Source organism: Blennius ocellaris (genome assembly GCF_963422515.1).
Source record: "Blennius ocellaris genome assembly, chromosome: 24".
NCBI lineage: Eukaryota > Metazoa > Chordata > Actinopteri > Blenniiformes > Blenniidae > Blennius > Blennius ocellaris.
In genome coordinates this window covers 9,354,386-9,376,232 of record NC_137673.1, presented here as the reverse complement: position 1 = coordinate 9,376,232, position 21,847 = coordinate 9,354,386, and the positions used below count along the sequence as shown (strand labels likewise).

The window sequence follows — 21,847 nt, the reverse complement described above, 5'->3', positions numbered from 1 at the left end:
GATTAACAGGGCGGTCCGGTTCAGCCTGTGTCACTTGCGTCAGAATAAAGGGGATGTCCTAATAAGTGTTTAACAGACAGGATTTTATTGTCATTTTTATTTATTTATTTATTTATTTATTTATTTATTTATTTATTTATTTATTTATTTATTTATTTTCTATTTTATTTTTATTTTTATTTTATTCTATTTTGTTTTAATTTAATTTAATTTAATTTAATTTAATTTAATTCAATTCAATTCAATTCAATTCAATTCAATTCAATTCAATTCAATTCAATTCAATTCAATTCAATTCAATTCAATTCAATTCAATTCAATTCAATTCAATTCAATTAAATTAAATTAAATTAAATTAAATTAAATTAAATTAAATTAAATTAAATTTATACTATTATCTACTGTACTATACTATTCTACTCTACTCTGTTCTGTTCTATTCTATTCTATTCTATTCTATTCTATTCTGTTCTGTTCTGGTTTGTTTTATTACATTTAATTAGATTTAATTTAAGTATCTAAAAAGCCAAAACACAAATACACGGAGCTCAATCTTTAACATTGTGGTCCACACATCAGAACAAATAAAAGCATCACGTCGGGACACTGAAATGTCTGTGGTGTCCTGCACACACAATTAACCTGGTTTTAAAGCACATTCGGTGTTGATGAGTTGAGATTCGTCCTTCTAAATTTGGAACAATTGTCCTGCTGTGAGTTGCAGTGAGTGTCGAGTGACAAACTGGATCTGAGTGTCGTCTCGTCTGTAGCTGAAACTTCCTGACAAGCGACAGACGCAGAATGCCGCAGCAGTGCAGACAGACAGATGGCGGTGTGAGAACAGTCTGTGCTCAGTGTTGATGGATGTGCGTCGTGACTTGTTGACGCTGAGGCGTCAACCTAAAGTCGACCGGTTCAGTGCCCTTATACTGGGTGTATTCTTTTTTATTTTATTTTTTTATGATTGACTAAAAAACACATTTATTTAGGATGGTGAACATTTCATTACATTTTCAGTTGTTTTGAGCCTGATTTTTCCTATTGTGAAGCTTTTTTTCTTTTAGTTGTTTTTTTTTTACCTGTTGTAGCAGTTCTTCCTCATTTTTAAAATGGTTGATGGGTTTTACACGAGTGTCACTTTAATTTTACACATGTATATACATTTTATATTGTTGTTTTTACCTTTTCTCCTGTACAGCACTTTGTGATTTTATCTGTGAAAAGTGCATTTTACTTACTTACTAATAATTTTAGTGGTCATTTTTAAAAAGCCCTAATTTTTTTTAGATAAAAGTCCTGTTGAAAAGGACTTTGTGAGCATTAATCCCCTTCCTGTGTCTGGATGAATCAGGATGATCATTGACCTTTGACCTTTCCTCTCTGCTCTCCAAAAATATTGACTTCCGGTTTGGGTTTTTTTCTGGGTTAACTTGTGAATTTCTGACACATCCACTTATTAATCTGAAGTTTGCACTTAGGGCAATGCCGGGAGCCTTTGAGCGCACATCCAGATCGCGCCAGAAGGGGGCGCTGTGCCCCGTTGAACGGCAGCTCTGAAGAGGAGCGACGCTGACTTTGACGCACACGTGATCCGCCAGTGAGCTGCAAATGTGCTGCAGCACAACATGAGCCCTGCAGAGCGGATCCTCTTTAAAAAAAAAAAAAAAAACACTTGGGAATTCAAGCTCACCGCGCGAGGAACGTTTAAAATGACCGGTTGGCGTGGATGAAGACGGATCAGCTGCTGGATTTGTGCCATTTTGTGGAAAGTTTTTTTTGTTTGTTTGTTTTCTTCCAAAGAACCATCTGACAGTAAGTTAAATATCCTTTAAGTGCTTCAATAGCGGCGATTATTGTAAATAAGCGGATCATTTGTTATGTAATCTATGTGAACATGGTGACGTAGAATGTGGTTAATATTGGTTGACATAAGACACTTAAAAATATTGTTAAATTAGAGCAAGGAAACTGTTAAATATGTTCATTTTCGAGGTTGAAACAAAGACAACCTTGACATGTTATTAATAATTAATCCATTTCGGAGACGTCCCACGTCACATAAGGACAAGACCCTCATTTCGCTTTCATCCTCCAGAGTGAGCGGATGTGGATGGAGGCCACTCCACCCGAGGCATCATGGATGCCGTGGACTACAGGGACCACCTGAGGGCCTCGGCAGGGAGGATGAAGTGGTGGAGGGAGGTGGTGGATCGGGAGAGTGGCGAGCTGGTGAAAGTGCTGCTCCGGGGCAGAGCCCCGTGGGGGTTCACGCTGAGGGGGGGCACGGAGCACCGAGAGCCCCTGGTCATCACCAAGGTAGCCCAGGAGGACGCTCAGGCTGCAGGCACTTCAGTCCGAGTCGTTGCTTAGACTTCTCGTGCAGAATTGGAACGCTTAGTGCAGGTGTGAAATATTGCACTTGAGGTTTAAAGCTTTGAGGAGCTCAGTTCACACTATGGAACTCACATTTGTCACCGTGGAAACCAATAGATTTACAAAGGTTGTTTGATCCAGCACAAGCGCTCCTTCCGTCATTGCTCACGGACATCCATCGGATTGAAACTGACTGTGTCGCGATGAAATTAAGTTATTGACCTTGTCATGACCTTTGACCCAACCGCGGCGCAAAACGGAACGCCACCTGAAAGTTTCACACACTTCCTGGTCGATACTTGTTGCGAAAAAGTCGGTAAGACACGTGCATACAAACTAAGCAATAAATAAATAAAGTTTCGCCTGACTTTTATCGGCGAAGGTAAACATTTCTCCTCCTGATCATCCTAAACACACGGCAGACATGTGAAGCCTGGTAGGCACCTCGGGTTACAGCTGCCTGAAATATTCATCAGAACACTCGGGTTGCAGCCGCCGGAACATGAAATTCTGGTTGTCTTGGATGTCATCAGACGAGACGAGATGACATAATGTTGAGTGAAGAGTGAAAAGTAGTGGCGGTATCGGCGGGTACCGGCCCTGTGCTTCGATACCGGACCTTCGCGGTGTCGCACGCCACTGTTAGGGACGACTCTAAACGGGCCGTTGTCGTCTCCGTCCAGGTGGAGGCGGGCAGCGTGGCGGCGGCGGTGCGTCTCCAGGCCGGCGACGAGATGGTGAGCGTCAACGCCGTCCCCCTCAGTGGCTCTCGACAGGAAGCCATCTGCCTGGTGAAGAGCTCCCACAAGACCCTGACCCTGGTGGTCCGGAGGTAAGACGGCCGACTTGACTTCGTTGGGTTGAACGTGTCGAGCAATTGTCAAAAGTAAATGATGAGTGAAGTGCGTAAACGAGACCGTCTGGATCGAGCTGCTGTTCGGGGGACGTTGAAATGTTGAAGAGGCAACGTGGAATGAAGTAACACGCTGGCGTTGGGCACACCGTGTCCCCGAAACATTAATTTCTCTTACGACGGGTACGGAGAAGAACAAGGAGCACGACGACCTTCCACATGGGCCTCTCGCCGCCCGGTTGCCCCTCGGGGCTGGAAACAAGAGCCGGCATTGTGGCGGCGGCTGAGCCCCGGCCAGCGCTGTTATTGCGGAGCCCCAGATAATGACTTGTCAATTAGACAGCAAGGAACAACCCCCCCCCCCCTCCCCAGCAAAACCTCGCCACATCAAACCAGCTATGACCCTATTGGTGGTCCAGCAGGAGGTCAGGACACCTTGTCCACATCTGCGGACACAGTGTACGAAGGCTTGAAGGGTGTGAAGGCTGAACATGTGTTGTTGGCGTGGAGAGCCTGTCATTATGTGTGGAGGTGATCTTTAGTTATATGACACTGAAAATTCAAAGGAGTCCTTTGATTGTCGTCAAACACAGGAGGCTAATATCATAAACCCACCTCGGTTAAAGTTAGGGGTTAGTCGTTTTTCATTTTTTGTGTGAGCAAAGGACCGCTATGCTATTGGGATTTATCATAGCTATCGCTATGCTATCGGGATTTATCATAGCTATAGCTATGCTATCGCTATCATCGACAGTTCCCATGGCCGGCACATGCCTAACTTCCATACCGGTCAAATGCCGTTTCTCAGCATGCGTACTTTGTGCCCATACTTGCGTTCTGGCCTACTTCAAGTACTGATCCGATCCAAGGTACACGTCTCGTCGAGTACGCGTGAAATACCTGGATGTGTTCTCAAAATTACCCATAATGCATTTGACAAGGGATTGCGAAAGTACGTACTTGCGTACTTGGCACCCAATAAAATGTCCAAACTCTCTCGTGAGAAGAAGTTACGGTATGGAAGAAGCGTCAGAACAAGCTCCACATTTGATAGATTTTTTTTTTCTCCTAATAAATGTGAAGAATTGATTTCATAGATAATTTAATGGAGACTAAATATGTGAGAACACCAGCTGATGACTCTTTTTAAAACAACTTAGTTTTGCTGCATTCCTCAGGTTTTAAGTCGTTCATGAGCAAAACTCTCGCTTCATGTCTCTTCGGATTTCTCTCTTTCGGTATAACCCGTCTAAATGGCCCTGAAAAGTTTTTCTCTTTGTTTGTTTCTTTTTTACTCATGTGCCACTGATGTCCTGTCCCCATCAGGAGTACACGCTCCCCCTCCTCGCCGGCAAATGGCAGCCGAGTATTAGAGCTTGAATCCAATTACTAGTTGTAAAGCCACAGGCGTGGGCTCGGCTTTGCCCAGCAGGCCGAGTCAACAGACGGTGGACGCGGACCGCCGGCGTTCCAACAACCTGCCTCCGCCGGGGAATCGCTCCACCCGGGTCCGGCGGGGAAACGGCGGGCGGCGCCCGGGAGGGGAAGTTTTTGGAAGTTGTTTAGCGAGACGGCGGAGGGGGAGTCTGAGGCGCCACTGCTGAGCGGTGGGTCCCCCCCTCCGCTCGCAGGAGGAGTGGTATAGTCCCTGTTGCCTAGGTGAGTGGACACCGCTTAGCGGGATAGGCCGTATCAGCAGAGCCTATTGTTTTCAGGGGCTTTAGCGTCTCCGACCCACTCTCCTGTGTGTTGGTCTCTTCCTCGCTCTGCAACACCGTTCGGCTTTCAGGGTCCCAAAGAGGAGATTCTATCACAAGGTACTTCCTCTTCTGCATCTTCCTCCCGATTCGGGGATTTGGTCCACCGGACCAACGAGTTAGTTTTGCTTCGAAGGCTTTGAGAGAGTCTGTTTTGAACCCAGTGGAAACAGGTGGATGACACAAGCGCAGGTAAATTCACCTTCCCGGTGACTCTGATTGCCGTGGAGATCACACTGACTTCATCCTACAAATTATGTGTTGGAGGGCTTCAGCTCTTAAGCCTGTTTTCGTCTGCCGAGGGCAAAAATGGTAATTATTGATTGTTTTTCAGGGTAGGACCGAGAGGAAAGTGAACTTTTAAGTGAATTGTTAACCCGGGCAAATCTTGTCATTTATTAATCTGGATCTGCAATCATGTTTTATCCAGATCTGAAGGCTTTTGAGCCGCGTTTTCTATCCAGAGGCTCTAATTGAAATGAAGTTCTTGACATGGATCAACAGTTGAGGGAATAAACAAGCGGTTGTCGGTGTGAGCCAGATGTTGCGGGCGCGTGCCGTCCCGGCGTTTGCTCTCTGCTTACAGTGCGTTGTGTCTTTATTGCGTGTGTTATACACACACACACACACACACACACACACACCGATAAGCCCAGCTGTGATGACGCTGGCACTTTCTATTGTGCCGCCGTGTTTGGAGCTCAGCGGGGGCAGCAAGCTGCTGCTGGCGGCCCACCGGGGCGGCGAGCTGGTGAATCAGCAGGATGTGTCACCGCTGAGCCCTCCGGGGGGGGGGGCCTGGGGGGGGGGTTACATGTCACAGATTGAAAGAGTCATGATGGAATAACTGATAAATCCCAACAAAGCTTTGTGTGCATTAGATAGCGAGTTACAAAGGACTTGTGCCGTTAAAAAGCCCAAAACAGATGCTTTGATTGTCCGTTTAAAACCTGAAAATCTCTCTTCATTTTTCTATTTATCATAAAATTGATAATACAGTGTTTCAAAATGTTGAAATATTTAACTCGATAAGATGTTTTTCTTACTGTTTTTAACCGGGAACCATAGTTTACACAATCAATAGAGGAAGCAAATTGTACTTTATTCTTGTATTATATTTATTTTTTGTTGAAAAAAATAACAAAAATCAAGATATATAATAATAGGAAAATCATTTATTGTTCCGTTTGTTTTTTTACATGATAACTTTTGGCCCCATTCAACTTGAAATGATCTACTTAATTCAAGCAGTTGTTGCTTGTTGTATTGGTAAATATTTATTTAGTATAAAGCTATTATTTTTTTTACTTCTTATTGACTTTGTTAGTCTTTTAATGATCTGATTTGAAGTTGAATTTATCTGAGATTACATTTTTCCTCACGAAATTATTATATATTGATGTGTCAAAGAATCAGTAGTAGTAAAGTCTTTATCTGGAACCACTTAATCCAGAACTTTCATCTTAAAATACAGACATGAGAAGTGATCCTTCACTCTCTTTTTACTTATTTTTGTATTAATTAAAATTAATATATATAAAAGCAGTTCCATGTAAAACAAGTACATGGAGAAAGTAGAAAATGTAATTAAATAATAAAGCAACTTCCAAACATGGACACAGGGTGCTTTAAACTATATGATAAAGAAAATATGAGGAGGATTGTACAATGTATATGTAAATATAGCTTTTAATATTAAATATTTTAAATATAGCTTTTCCAAAATGAGCAATCAAAGTAGGAAACGCAACAAAAACTCCCAGATTTGGTCAAATCTTGCTTCTGGAACCACTTGTTTTTCTCCATTGCAAAGATTCCGGAGGTGAAGCCATGCCTTCATGTCTGCGTTCTAATAAACTGGTCGGTCAAATTCAATTTTACAGGCCAAATAAGTGCACGTGTGCTTGTTCCAGTCTTAATGTTTGCAGTAGCTTCTATCTAAAACCTGTACCAAACATCTGAGAGTTCACCATCAGCCCCCCCCCCTTCTCCTCCCACTCAGCCTGACATTGGCTGGTATCTCTCAAAAACAGAGCCCAAACATTCCTGCCTGTTCTGTTTGCTGACAAGGACGCTGATGTACGTCCTCCGCGGGGGGAACAAAGTGCTCGTGAAATCTAAGACACGACGGAGAGAAAACAGAGGCCGAGTGGAGACTAATGACTAATAAGTCATTTTTGCGTAAAACGAAATTGTCCGCTAAGATTATTATTCTCGTTTTAAGATGATTATTGCTTTATTTTCTTATTTGCTCGAATGGTCTTGGCGTTGAGTATTAAAAACTAGTTCTAAGTACTGTTAGGGGCTTAAAACAAGCATTTTTTCTCATTTTAAGACGACTGACCAGCATTCAAAGCCTGAACTTGCATTTCATAAGCCCAATCTTCTTATTTTAATAATAACACATGAAAATAATACTTGTTTTGAGTCCAAAAATGCCGTTTTCAAGACCACGCTGGGTCTTATGGGGCGAGAATCCTTTTCTTATTTTTGAAAATCTTGTCGAGTAAAATTTTCTTGTTCTGTTGACAGAAAATTTTGCTTATTTAAGTATTAATTTTCTTGTTTTAGTATATATTTTTTTTCCGGAGGGATTTTTGCAGTGCATGGTGTTGATTCACCTTTCCCAGCAGCCTCAGTGGCGCTCCACCGGGGCCCGAACGCTGGATTACAGCAAGGACGCCGGACGGGACAATAACTCCTCCCCCCCCCCCCCACCCCCCCCACCCCCCCACCCACCCCCTCGTCTCAAATCCCCCACCTCCCCTCCCTTTTATAATCCCCAAGAAATCTCCTGTGTGGCACAAGGTGGAGAGCGTGCGTTCATACGGGGTGAAGGAGGACGAGGAGCAGCCACTCATGGAGACGTCAGACGTCCTCCTCTCGTCCACGCAGTGTCGGAGTCCTGTTCTCTGGTTTTTGGTGATTTTTGGGAGGGGAACTGTTTGAGATAGTTGGTGAGTTATTGATATTTTTTTGTCCTTTTAAAAACAATACGGACTGCCACTTTAATGTTGCTGTTTCTGTGTCTTGAGTACGACATAACAGTGTCTCTCCCGTTTTTAAAGCACAGCTACAAGCATATTATGTCAAATGGATTGTGGTCAGTTGACAATTTGCATGGTAAATCACACTTTCAGAGGTTTTCCAGCTCGGGTTGTCCAATGTTTTTGTGTCGGGATGCGTCACGAAAAGACTGTTTCGTTTGTGGGATCAGACAAGAAAGTCCTTCTGTGTCTCTCCTCCAGATTCAGTCTGGATCTTCAATCCAAGAATCTTAACTGACAAAGCAAACCTGTGATTCTACTCTGAAACCTCCCCTGTTTTGATGACTGTGGCCTGTATCCGTCGAGAGGGGTTCCATGCCCTGGGAGCCGACGTCTCCTCCCCTTGAGGACTATCTGTGACGGACCAGCTGTAGCCCCTGACAATAGGCCCCTTGGCGCTTTAGAAGACGGTACATTTGCATTTGCATTGTGCTCTTGTTTGGAGGCGACACAACTCTCGCTTTGTGTGTTCACGCCGAGCCGCAGAGATCATTTTACAAGTCGCAGGAAAATAATTGGAATTGCGCATTTATTTTACTTTATGTGCCCAGATGTTGATAATAGACCCTAAATAAGTCTTTTATGACATAAAGACCTACGTTTATGATAAGTTGAGGGAATTAGAATTGTCAAACCTGCAATAATAAAAGTCCTCAGAAGCTCATGTTGGAAGGTTGTGACACCCTGGTGAATCTTTCCGTAATAGGAAGGACGTATTGCTGGATTCTTAGGGACTAGTAAATGATCACATAACTCTATTTGTTTTCGTTTTCATAGTATTATCAGATAGTTTAATCGTAATACTTTTGTTTCATATGTTGGTATCTGTCATTTCCAGAGCGTACCTGAAAGTTTTAACCTTACTGAGGATTCACAGGTGAAATAAATGTGAACGATAGGCAGCAGCTTTACATTTATCAAACTGTGCATTTAGGATATCAAAGTCCCAAGATTCAGAATGAAAAACTGATGGTTTTTATGTGTAGAATCCAGTAAAATTGTGTCTGGAAGCATCAATGTTCTTGTATTGATTCCTTCTCCATTCTCCTGGGAGATGGCCAGTGTTGATGTCCCACTTAAAATCAGGGAGGGGGGGGGGGTTGAATACCTCCCTGCATTCCTTTGTGGAAAGAATGCGGCGTCTCCGTCGTGGCCTGGCAGGGTTAAAGTTTCAGTTGGGTAAACTCTCATCTGGTCGGGATATTTTACTTCTATTTGACGTCCTGAACTTGAACTATCTGGTAAAAAAAAGAAAATCCCAGTGATCTAACACGGCCAAGCTTCTGTATGTATACTCTTTTGTCTTGTATGTGCTGAGATTAAGTCATTAACCTCACCGGTTGGATATAAATGCGGTTTTGGAGCCTTGTGGGAGCAGATTACGCTCCGCGCCGGGTATGCAAAGCCACATTCATTGAATATTTCTAAAAGCTAAAGCAGCTAAACTCCATCGGGGGCCATCTGGCCGTGGCAGGTCTCCCCCTTCCCGTTGTGACGACCCTTTACAGTGAGACAGGCGACGTGTCCAAGAGCTTAAAACTTGAGAAAATGGTCAACGTTTTCTTTTTATTTACACCGCAATGACCAGCTACTGAAGGGCAATCGGATAGTTTCTAAGTTGGGTGGTAACATTTTTAATTGGACTGTTCAGATCCCATACTTCAAATGCTGCGAGCACAACTCATGCCAACATGTCCTCTTTCCCTTCTCTCTCTCTCCCTCTCTCTCCTCCTCACTCGTTGGCCATCAGGGCTAAAATGGTCGATGTTGTGTCGCCACGCGCGATGCCGTCAGAAACTGAGGTTCATGTGGCGAGGAGCTTCCTCACCAAGATTTTACGAAGCTCTATGAGGTACCGGCTCCTTGGCTCGCCGTGCTATAGATGCTAGTCCCCGATGGTGATCTGTGGCCATCGACTTTGTGCTCCTTTTGTTTGGTGCCATCGATTTGTGTACGTTTGTGTCGCGTCACAACCAAAAATGGCCGATTTTGGTTGCGACGCCGTCGTCAGTTCTGTGTCGTTCGCCCCCCCAGTGTTTGTGTCGTGACGGTTTCTTGACGCTTTTGTTGATGTGACTGAAGATCTTTTCCTTTTCAACATGCCTTCCAGGAAGAACCGCTTCAAAGGGTATGTGAAAGCGTCACGCTCACCTTTTGTGGGGCTCTGACCAAATGTTTGGGCGATGAATCATATCTCATTGGTCTCATTGAACCCAACACGAATGTGACTGCTGTGTATCCTGGATTAAGAGCGCCAAAATGGACCAAACCTCTTTCTTGTGGACGTTTTGACTTTTTTAACTAATTGAATAAGTTGCTGGTAAAAATCCATGTCCAGTTGGTACATTTCAAAACACCAATTCACCTAATCTGCACGTCTTTGGACTGTGGAAGAAAACTTTACCCGACGTTATCCTAGAATCAGGTTTTATGCTTTCTATTGTGAATTCCAGGTTCCAGTTGTCTCCAAGCAAAAGAAAGCAATTTAAACGTAATCCAGTTGATAAAAAAGACAAACTGCTCTTAAGCTTTGTGAGGATGAATAAATGTAATGTCATAACTTCATACCAAACAGAATATAATAAATAGCGCTGCTATTAAATTATAGATATGTTCAAAGAAACATTTGAAAAATTCCCTACAGCCTAAGGATGACTGGAATCACTTGTATTCGAAGTCAAAGTTGGTGTTCTCACCAACCTGTCCTTGCTCTTATTTAAACTAGGTAGTGGAAGTACACAGTGAAATGTTGTCGGAGATGGATGGGGTTGCCCCATTTGGCGCATGAAGAAATGATAAACTCTTGAACTCCGTGAAATCCTGCCGTCTTTTTTTCTGGGAATTAAAGAAAAAAAAAAAAAAAACCTGGAAAATGTCAGAAGTTAAGTTGTCAAATACTCCCTGGTTGTTTAAAGTGTCCTGTTGCCTCTGTGTTTCACAGAAAGAATGATCCGAGCTCGCGGCCTCATTCCTGGCACTCGTCCAAATTGACAGAAGAGGAGACTGATCCTGCCAGGAGAGAGGCCTCCCCGGCACCAGTCTGGCAGCCAAAACATGAAGCAAAGTGAGCTTTACAACTTCAGCTTTACTCAGCATTAAAGAGGGCAGAGAATTCAGATGGTAATTTTCCGGGGGGGTGTGGTGGATTTTCTTTGAACGCAGGCCTGAAGAGACGTCGAACCAAGAGGAGCCGATCACAGAGCAGCAGCAGGCCAGTCAGTTCAGCTCAGTGAACAACATGGAGAGGCTGGAGCGGCCCCCCCACCCCTACCCACCAGGTCGTCTGTCTCCGGTTAAATACGTCGGCAGTGTCGAGCCGTTCTCTGAGCCAGGAGGCAAAAGAGACTCCGCCTTCAGCTGTTTCTCCTCTGGCTCCAGCCCCCCTGTTCACGACCCCCGGAAGGGCACAAGTACCGAGAATATCTTCTTCAAAGGAATTCAAAGTGAAGGGTCTTTGAGGTACCTGCAGCCGACGCTGGGGAACGGAGGCTGGGAGGTGCCGAGGCCAGACGAGCAGCCTGCGTCTCGGGTGTCTATCGCAGGTAGAGCCAGTATCGGCCCAGTGTGGCAGGTACCAGAGAAGAAAAAGTCCCAGTCGCCTCCTCCCCCACCCCCTCCCCTGCGCAGTGACAGTTTTGTCGCGACAAAGGTGTTCCCTTACTCCGAAGGGCCCGGTGGTCTGGCGAAGAGCCACGGCAGGTCGGCAGAAAAACTGACCGAAGGTACGAACCACAGCAGCCTCAGACCTCCGCACGAGAAACCCTCCGAATCCAGACGTAGCGTCAACCCTCTGCCCGCCAAAGAGTTCCCCCATCCCAACAAGACGGCCGATCACAACCACAACCAGCTTCACCCCAATAAACTCTTCTCGTTGTCCAGCTGTGACGTCAGACAGTCTCATTGCGCCCAACTGCCGGCTCACCAGAGGCAGTACAGCGACGAAAGCCCCTTCTACTTGCAGAACAGGACCGCTCCTCCCGCCAAGACTCAGAGCGTCGGAAGCTACTATCGCAGCCTCCAGGATCTGCCCACCAACGCTTTCAGCCGCAAGCATGTACGGCACTCCACTGCGACTTCGGCCGGGAACACCAACCTGGAAAGCGTGGGCCACAGCAAGTATTGGCAGAGTCTGGCCAGTAAACACTCGGTCCAGACTACTGAGCACAAGGCCAGGCCGGGCAAAGCGGAGGGCTGGAGAGGGGAAACGGAGAAGAGCCAATGGGGGCAGAACAATGAAGCAGGCTTCTCAAGCTCCTTGAAGATGAACGTTAAGGCAAAGTACTCTCTACCTCATTCCCAGATGCCTTACAGTGAAAATAAGGAGCGCAACGGTCATTCCCATCTGGGGAATGGCCTCCATTATGACCACCAAGCCTCGGAAGATGCTGCAAAGAGAAGTGAAACGCACTTCGACGTTAAAAGACACCTTCCAACACACCAGCAAAGCAGTGAACATAAGGTTTGCCTTTCACGACATCAAGATCCGTGGGTACCTCAAGAAGACCACCGGATATCCCCCTTGAAAACCCCTCTTCTCCACTCCCTCACCCAGGAGAGCAGGAGTCTGGCCGAGAGGCAGCCAGCAGCCGCCGGCGTCGCGTCCACGCTGGACGCCGGCGACACCGTGGCTACCGGCAGTGGGAAGGCGAGCCGACGCAGCGACCGCTATGCCACCACCCTCCGCAAAGAGATCCAGCAGAAGCGAGCGCAGCTCCAGAAGAGCCGCAGCGCCGCGACCCTGACCTGTGACGCAGAGGACGAGGACACGGAAGAGTGGAGATCCATTGGGGCCTTGACATCCTCTGGAGTCTCCTCCTCTAATACTTACAAGGACCATTTAAAAGAGGCTCAAGCCAGGGTCTTAAAAGCCACGTCCTTCCAGAGACGAGACCTGGAGCCCGTGGGACCAGAAGTACCCGTGGCTAAAGCTTCAAGTGGTCGTATCAGAGGACGCAAGCGCTTCCACTTGGCTAAGAGGACACACTCTTTCTCAGAGCCCGACAAGATGGACAAAGTCGGGATGGAGGGTGAATCTCAAACAGGCTCATTTGGGGAACAGCAAAAGCTCTTTGAGACCAGACCTGCTTTTTCCAGGCCTGTACTGAAGTCCGGTCAGAGTGCAAACCTGGACACGGATCTCGATGAGTCCAAGGAAGGAGCCCAAACGAGAGAGCCAAACGAGGCCGAACCATCCACAGACCCCGACCTCCTGAGTCCGAGACACAGGCAGCTCCTGCTGGAGCAGCAAAGGCTGGGCACTTTCGCGGAATTCCAGGCCACGTGGAACAAGCAGAAGAAGTCGTTGGAGGTCAAGACGCAAGGGCGGTATCACTCGGCGGAGAACATCCTGGACGCAGGTACCGAGGAAAAGACTGTCTGCATCCACGAGCGGTCCAGATCTTCTCCCTCTGCAGACTTCTACACACAGGTGATGGTAGAAAAGCTTATTTCTTCATTACTTTTTGGGATCCATTTTTCACCAGGGATAGATTGCAGCTCTTTCTGTCCCTTTGCCGATGATGGATACTTGAATAAGCGAGCTTAAGTCCTGATGTGTTGTTATTTTACAGCTTTTTAACACTTTCACATGGTCTTGTTGCTCCAAAAACATTTTATTCAAAGTTTATCACGCCAAATCCAGCTTTCTCCTTCATTTTCATCCATTAGAATATTGGATCATAGGAGCTGCATTGAGAATCTGCTGTGTCGATTATTACCATTGGAAGACCATTAGAAAGTGAATTCTGCATAATATGACCGCTTTAACACTCGGCTGAACTTTGGTTTGCAGCGTTGATTTAGTGTTTGGACAATCCAATGACACTTTTCCATTTGAAAAGTCTTTAATAAGTCTTTATTCTCTCTTTCAGGAGATTCCTTGTCCATGGAGTGATTCTCAAACACAGCAGAGCAGCTTAACCATCAGGTGAGACCAACAGAGGAAGCATCCGATTTGTGCATTATCTCCACAAAATATCTCAAAATGATTGGAATTTAGGGTGTTGTTCATAAATTTTAGGTCAAACGTGGATAAATATGGTTTCATGCGGAAAGAGCAGCGTTTAGTGTTTTTCAGGTTTCCTCGCGTTAAAGGAAGTGATCGTCTTCTGTTATACTAGAAGCTTTTTGTTTTCTAACCTGATCCTCTGCTGCTGGAGCTCATGTGGAGGAGAACAGTACCTTTTGGGGTTTTTACAAACGTTTTCTCAGCAAGTACAGGTGATTCAAGGCGGGTGGGAGTATATCAGTTTGTCCATAACCTCCGCGGACAAAGGGACAAATTCCTTCGTGGAGTACGTGATCAGTGTCTCAGCCTGATGTGGAAATTCATCCTCGGCCTTGGCGTCTTTGTTGACGTACTACCCTGTGTGCGAGGTGTTACATTGAGCTTTTCAGAACAAAAAAAGAAATTCAACCAGCAGGCTTACAGTAGGAGGTGTTTGCTCAAGTGTTTCCTCAAATTCGTCTTTTCTAATGTTACACTGGACGCCTTTTTTTTTTTTACCAGGTAGCAGTGTCGGGATATTGTTTCAACCGAGGATATTCTTCCCACGTTCCCTATGAATTTATCACGTTTCCATTTTTTTTAATAATGTTCACGTGTGAATTTCATCTTTCTAAGATATTTTTGTCTGCCTGCGTCGTATAAAAGCAAACCGATCAGGTCTGTGATAATCTGCATATCAATGGCAAATAATAATCGCCGTCGCAATTTTATCCTCCGAGCAAACGCCGTCACTTCACCGGTGTCACTTTCCCCGTCTCCCACCGTAAAGTCTCACATTGGCGTTTGAGAAAGAGCTTTAACGTGGGACACCGACAAGGAAAAACACTTATTTACAGAAAGTATTAAAGTCTCCGTTTGCATGTAATCCAAACGCGAACCAGCCAACACCTGGAAAACCAAAAAGACTTTCCAAAAGACTCTCCTGGCTAAGATGGTTAAAACGGCTAAAATCGGCACTTATAAGTTAGAAGGTGGTAAATTTGTTTAAAAAAAATCCAAGAGCAAGCAGAGGTTTCCACCAAAGGTTGACGGAGACACAGAACTTTTTTTTTCCAGATCACCTCCGAAATTTTATGGAAAATTAGTTTCTCCATCCATCCATCCATCCATGGATTATTTTGCTAACAGACATCCAGAAAGACGAACAAATGATTTTATTACATATTTGGTGGATGTAACAAATCTGAAAGTGTTAGAATTGCTAAAAACAAAAAAGAAGATGGGAAGGGTGTCAGACCTGGTGTATTTCTGTGTATTTCTATATATTTCTATGTATTTCTATATATTTCTGTGTATTTCTATGTGTTTCTGTGCATTTCTATATATTTCTGTGTATTTCTATGTATTTCTGTGCATTTCTATGTATTTCTGTGCATTTCTATGTATTTCTGTGTATTTCTATATATTTCTGTGCATTTCTATGTGTTTCTGTGTACTTCTATATATTTTGATGCATTTCTATATATTTCTGTGCATTTCTATGTATTTCTGTGCATTTCTATGTATTTCTGTGCGTTTCTATGTATTTCTGTGTATTTATATATATTTCTGTGCATTTCTATATATTTCTGTGTATTTCTATGCATTTCGGTGCATTTCTATATATTTTGGTGCATTTCTATATATTTCTGTGTATTTCTATATATTTCTGTGTATTTCTTTATATTTCTGTGTATTTCTATATATTTCTGTGTATTTCTATATATTTCTGTGTATTTACAAGCCGCAGCTGAAGACTATCTTTGTCTTTATTTTGACCTGTAGCGGGAAGACGGAGAACAGGCCGCCATACGAGTCCGACCACAGCCCACAGCCGGTCCCGTCAGCCCCCACAGACGGGGGCATCGTCTCGGGCCTCCCTGACCACAGAGCCAACCCAGACGCTGCCAGTCCCTCCCACAATGCACCCTGCCCCGGCTCCGAGCAGCGAGCCAAGAGCCTCCCGCCACCACCCAGGCCCCATTTAGGCCCAGAAACCACATCCTCCTCCCAGGAATTCCTCGCCGGCGCCCAGGCAGAGCCGGCCGCGCTCCAGCCTCTGTCCGGCTCCGACACCCAGCGCCATGCCGCCGCCGCCGCCGGCCACGCCCCGGCCGGCTCCCCTCGCCCCGGCAGGATGTCGGCGCCGGACGTGAGCGAAGGAGGCTTGGAGGAGACGGAGCGGCTCGGATCGACCTCCCCGCCGTCCCCGTCCCCGCTCCGCCCCGGGACCGCCGCCCTCTCCCTCGCCGCAGGAGAGCGAGCGCGCTCGCCCTCGCCGCAGATTGCGCCGCCGAGGCTGACCGACCAACCGCCCGCCGTGTCCGTGCGAGATGACTCACCTCCCAGGTAAGCAGCTTAGCCGGCGGAGCCCCACGTCTCCTCGCTGTTCCTTGTTTACGCAAAGCCGCTCCCTCCCGTCCCGGTTAAAGAGGCTTTTGAGTTCCTGCTTCACGTAAACAAGTCCAGCGAAGAAAAGGCTCCCGGAGGCTCCAGCAGAAGCGGCAGCATGTGGCTGAGATTTGAAATGTGGCCACGGGACGGAAGACGGGAGATTGATTGTTGCTGTAATTTAGCTGAAGCCACACGGCTTTGATTTCCACTGCAGATCCAGCCTGCGATGTGTCCTCTCCTTCACAGTTGTTACGTAGCGGTGTTGTTTTTAAAAAGAACATTTTATCCCAATTTTTAGGATCAGTTGTCAAAAACAGTTGAAAGAATATGAGTTTGAAATATGTTTGTCACAGTTTTTGTGTAGTTTGAGGTTGAATTAAATACATAGAAGGAAATTAAACCACGTCTATGATCTCAATAAGAAGAAAATGGTGCATTTCACTGCAACGTCACAGTGACGGTTGTGTGATTTTGCTCTCCAGGTCCGAAAATGAAGGCGTGATGGACGTGAGCAGTCCGGTGAGGAAAGTCCCGGTGAGGATCGTCCACTCCGAGAGCAGCGCCGAGCGGGAGGGGCGGGCCTACCTGCCCCAGAACCAGGCCTGCAGCTTCTTCCACTTCCCCCCCCACATCCCCTCTCTGAGCACCGCCGAGCGGCCGGGCTCCTCCCTGTTCAGCGCCTACACCCGCCAGGCAGCCCAGGACCCCGGTCAGGCTCCGGCTCCGGCTCCGGTCCAGGAGCCGGTCCCCGGGTCCGGCTCGGAGGAGGACGCCAAGAGGGAGGAGCTGGCCCGAGACATCATGGGCAAAGACAAGTCCCTGGTGGACATCCTGGACCAGACCGGCAGGAAGACCACCATGGACCTGATGGAGGGGCTCTTCCCTCAGGAGGAGCAGATCCTGGAGGGGGCCCAGCAGCGCAGGAGGGCTTCTGCTGGATCCAGGCTGCCCACATCGTCCCCCAGGAGCACAGACAGGTGGGACGACTTCTGTTTTTCAGGAGAATCTCAGAGAATTGGGTTTAAAGTTTTGGCCACAAGCACCCAGCCTGCCCTCTGGTGGCCAAATGGAGATATTGTTCAATTCGTTCTGGCTGCTCACAACAGTTTCCCCACGATTTCTGTGTGTGTGTCTCAGGAGGGAGGAGGACGACGTGTCTCTATCGGCGGCGTCTTCTCTCGTCCCCAGCTCCTCCTACTACAACACGTCGGCTCCCAAAGCCGAGCTCCTCATCAAGATGAAGGACATGCAGGAGCAGCTGGAGGAGCAGGACTCTGAGGACGAGCTGGACGTCGATCTTGCCAGTAAAAAGGTAAACGTTCGCCCACTGAGACTCAATTACTACGGTGGCCCAGCACGACAGCAAATAGCAACAACACAACACAAAAAGGTACAACAACACAACAGAAAAAGGTACAACTCAACAAAAAGCAACAATATAACAGAAATAAATTACAACACAACACAAAGTAACAATACAACAGCAAAAAGTAACAATACAACAGCAAAAAGTAACAATACAACAGCAAAAAGTAACAATACAACAACAAAAAGCAACAATACAGCAGCAAAAAGCAACAATATAACAGAAATAAATTACAACACAACACAAAGTAACAATACAACAACAAAAAGCAACAATACAGCAGCAAAAAGCAACAATATAACAGAAATAAATTACAACACAACAAAAAGCAACAATACAACAACAAAAAGCAACAATACAGCAGCAAAAAGCAACAATATAACAGAAATAAATTACAACACAAAGCAACAATACAACAACAAAAAGTAACAATACAACAACAAAAAGCAACAATATAGCAGCAAAAAGCAACAATATAACAGAAATAAATTGCAACACAAAGCAACAATACAACAACAAAAAGTAACAATACAACAACAAAAAGCAACAATACAGCAGCAAAAAGCAACAATATAACAGAAATAAATTACAACACAACACAAAGCAACAATACAACAACAAAAAGCAACAATACAGCAGCAAAAAGCAACAATATAACAGAAATAAATTACAACACAACACAAAGTAACAATACAACAGCAAAAAGCAACAATACAGCAGCAAAAAGCAACAATATAACATAAATAAATTACAACACAACACAAAGTAACAATACAACAACAAAAAGCAACAATACAGCAGCAAAAAGCAACAATTTAACAAATAAATTACAACACAACACAAAGTAACAATACAACAACAAAAAGCAACAATACAACAGCAAAAAGTAACAATACAACAGCAAAAAGTAACAATACAACAGCAAAAAGTAACAATACAACAACAAAAAGCAACAATACAGCAGCAAAAAGCAACAATATAACAGAAATAAATTACAACACAACACAAAGTAACAATACAACAACAAAAAGCAACAATACAGCAGCAAAAAGCAACAATATAACAGAAATAAATTACAACACAACAAAAAGCAACAATACAACAACAAAAAGCAACAATACAGCAGCAAAAAGCAACAATATAACAGAAATAAATTACAACACAAAGCAACAATACAACAACAAAAAGTAACAATACAACAACAAAAAGCAACAATATAGCAGCAAAAAGCAACAATATAACAGAAATAAATTACAACACAAAGCAACAATACAACAACAAAAAGTAACAATACAACAACAAAAAGCAACAATACAGCAGCAAAAAGCAACAATATAACAGAAATAAATTACAACACAACACAAAGCAACAATACAACAACAAAAAGCAACAATACAGCAGCAAAAAGCAACAATATAACAGAAATAAATTACAACACAACACAAAGTAACAATACAACAGCAAAAAGCAACAATACAGCAGCAAAAAGCAACAATATAACATAAATAAATTACAACACAACACAAAGTAACAATACAACAACAAAAAGCAACAATACAGCAGCAAAAAGCAACAATTTAACAAATAAATTACAACACAACACAAAGTAACAATACAACAACAAAAAGCAACAATACAACAGCAAAAAGCAACAATACAACAGAAATAAACTACAACACAACAAAAAGCAACAGCAAAATCAACAATACAACAAAAAAAGCAACAATACCACAAGAAAAAAACAACAATATAACAGAAATAAGTTACAACACAAATGGCAACAACAACAAAAACCAACAACACAACAACAAATGACAACAAAACAAAAAGCTACAATACAAGTGTTTGTGAATTTTCATCTCTTTTGTTTTTGCTTTTTGTTGTTGTTTTTGCTGCTGTTGCGTTGTTATTGTTTTGCTGGTGCATTATTATTGTTTTTTTTGTTTTTTTTTTACTGTTGCATTGTTGTTTTTTTGCTGCGGCGTTGCCCTGCTGGCCCTGCTGGGCCACCGTACCGCCATTCACTCCTCCACAGAGGCTGTTGTTTCCGTCTCCCCTCCAGCAAGAGCTGATCTCCAGCCTGGCGAGGAAGCTGGCGGTGCTGCGGGAGGCGCGGCAGAGCCTGCAGGAGGACGTGGAGGACAACGAGGCGCTGGGCCGCGAGGTGGAGGCCACCGTGCAGCGCCTCTGTCAGCCCAACCAGCTCGACAAGTTCCGCATGTTCGTGGGCGACTTGGACAAGGTGGTGAGCCTGCTGCTGTCGCTGTCGGGGCGGCTCGCCCGGGTGGAGAACGCCCTCAACAGCCTGGAGGACGAAGCTCCGCCCGAGGAGAAGGTGAGCAGTTAGGCATTGAGGCCCGTTTCCACGGCGACGTTTCACTACACCGTTAAAGGAAAGTGTTGCGCTGTATCTTTGTGAGCGACTAACCTCCTCCCCCCCCTCCCCCAGCGGACCCTGACGGACAAACGCAAGCTGCTGATGCGGCAGCACGAGGACGCCAAGGAGCTGAAGGAGAACCTGGACCGGCGGGAGCAGCTGGTCTCCGGCGCCATGGAGGCCCACCTGGGCGCCGAGAGCCTGGACGACTACCGGCACTTCGTGAAGATGAAGTCGGCGCTCATCATCGAGCAGCGCAAGCTGGAGGACAAGATGAAGCTGGGCGAGGAGCAGCTGAAGTGCCTGGTGGACAGTCTGCCGCTGGAGCAGAGGCCGCCGCTCTGACGCCGTCCGCCGGGGACGAGTCCTCCTCCCGGGGTCCCCGCGCATGGGACGAAAAAGTTACCTCCCGTTCGGCAGCGAGAGATGTTCTCCGTGATCTCACGGCCATCCCTGTAGCATTTTTTTTTTTTTTTTTCTTCAAACCAAATGGATCTTGCAGCTCTGGAGCTCGGACTACGTTCACACTGCACGTCTCCACGCTCCATTCCTATTTCTTTGCGTGATCGTTGACCTTTTATTCATGTTTTAAGCGTCATTTTTAATAAACAATGAGTTTTATTTTGACAAAAAAAAAAATGGGGGCTTTTATTTCGAAAGCCTCCAAGCCTAGCTAAGCACTTAATACCCATTTTGAAGTCCACGTTGTAATTTTAATAGAATATGACTTATTTTGAAGGGGTTTGGGGCTTTTATTTTGAAAGCCAGGACATACAGGTTAACTGGTCACAGTTTATCAAACTGCATAATCCTGCGTGAGACTGCCGTGTGAACGTGATCCCCCCCCCCCCCCCAGAGCCCTGACCTCACGGAATACAGATGCCCGGCTGGTCAGCGGGGTTGCCAGGTCTGACTCGCCGTTTCCAGCCCAAACGACGGGAAGACCCACACACCTCAATGAAGACCAGAACCAAATCTCAGCCCGTGAACAAGTCATGTACATGAACACACTCGATGAAGGAAGTCAAAATGTTAAGAGAATTGTGGGGGGGAGACCCGCCCAATCTGGCAACACAGGCCAGGAAGTAGATTCAGTCCAACGCACCTGATTGGAATCGAGGCGCTCCTCGTTGATTGGAATCAGGTGCGTGGGAGCGGCAGGCCTCACACCCTGACGCTCCCAGAGGCTGGAGGTCGCTCACCTGCTCACCGCAAGGTATTCCCCCCCCCCCCACACCACCACCACCACGTTAGCAGCATTTGTACGCGTGTCGATCACTGCGATTCTCTCGAAAAACAAAATCCGGTCCTTGATTTTTCAAGTATTTCTATTGAAACTTTTAAGTGTGAAACACGACAAACTCAAACCGACTTGTCCCCGTCACGCTGCAGCGTTTTCGGTTTTACCTATTTATTTGTGTCCTTTCAGAATTCTGCTGCCGGGTTCGTAATGATCGCTCATGTTGTTTTTAGTTATTTATTGTAGCCTTTCTGAAAACATATAAATGAACTAAAGGGGAAATGTTTTTCCCTGTAAAATATCACTCCTTTTTTATTTTATTTTTTGCTTTCTAGTGAAATTCTTCAGTTTGATTTCAAAGTATTATCATCTTGTCAAACAAGATGTGAAGTGGAATATTCTTCAGCGTATTAAACAATGAAAGTGTCACTTTTTCTTTTACTTTTTTCTTTTC

General features: G+C 45.3%; 1 protein-coding gene across 1 annotated transcript; it reads left to right on the top strand.

The window, feature by feature from the left end:
• Positions 1-2,136: 2,136 nt before the first annotated feature.
• Positions 2,137-20,686, top strand: LOC308147529 (protein Shroom2-like; the record flags this gene model as incomplete). The annotated part of the gene is made up of 10 exons (XM_080519742.1): positions 2,137-2,316; positions 3,057-3,205; positions 10,972-11,094; positions 11,193-13,458; positions 13,901-13,956; positions 15,802-16,365; positions 16,893-17,387; positions 17,548-17,722; positions 19,839-20,111; positions 20,226-20,686. The coding sequence occupies 10 exons, from the start codon at positions 2,137-2,139 to the stop codon at positions 20,496-20,498; spliced, it is 4,554 nt and encodes a 1,517-aa protein (XP_080375868.1). The 3' UTR covers positions 20,499-20,686.
• Between the last annotated feature and the right edge of the window lie 1,161 nt (positions 20,687-21,847).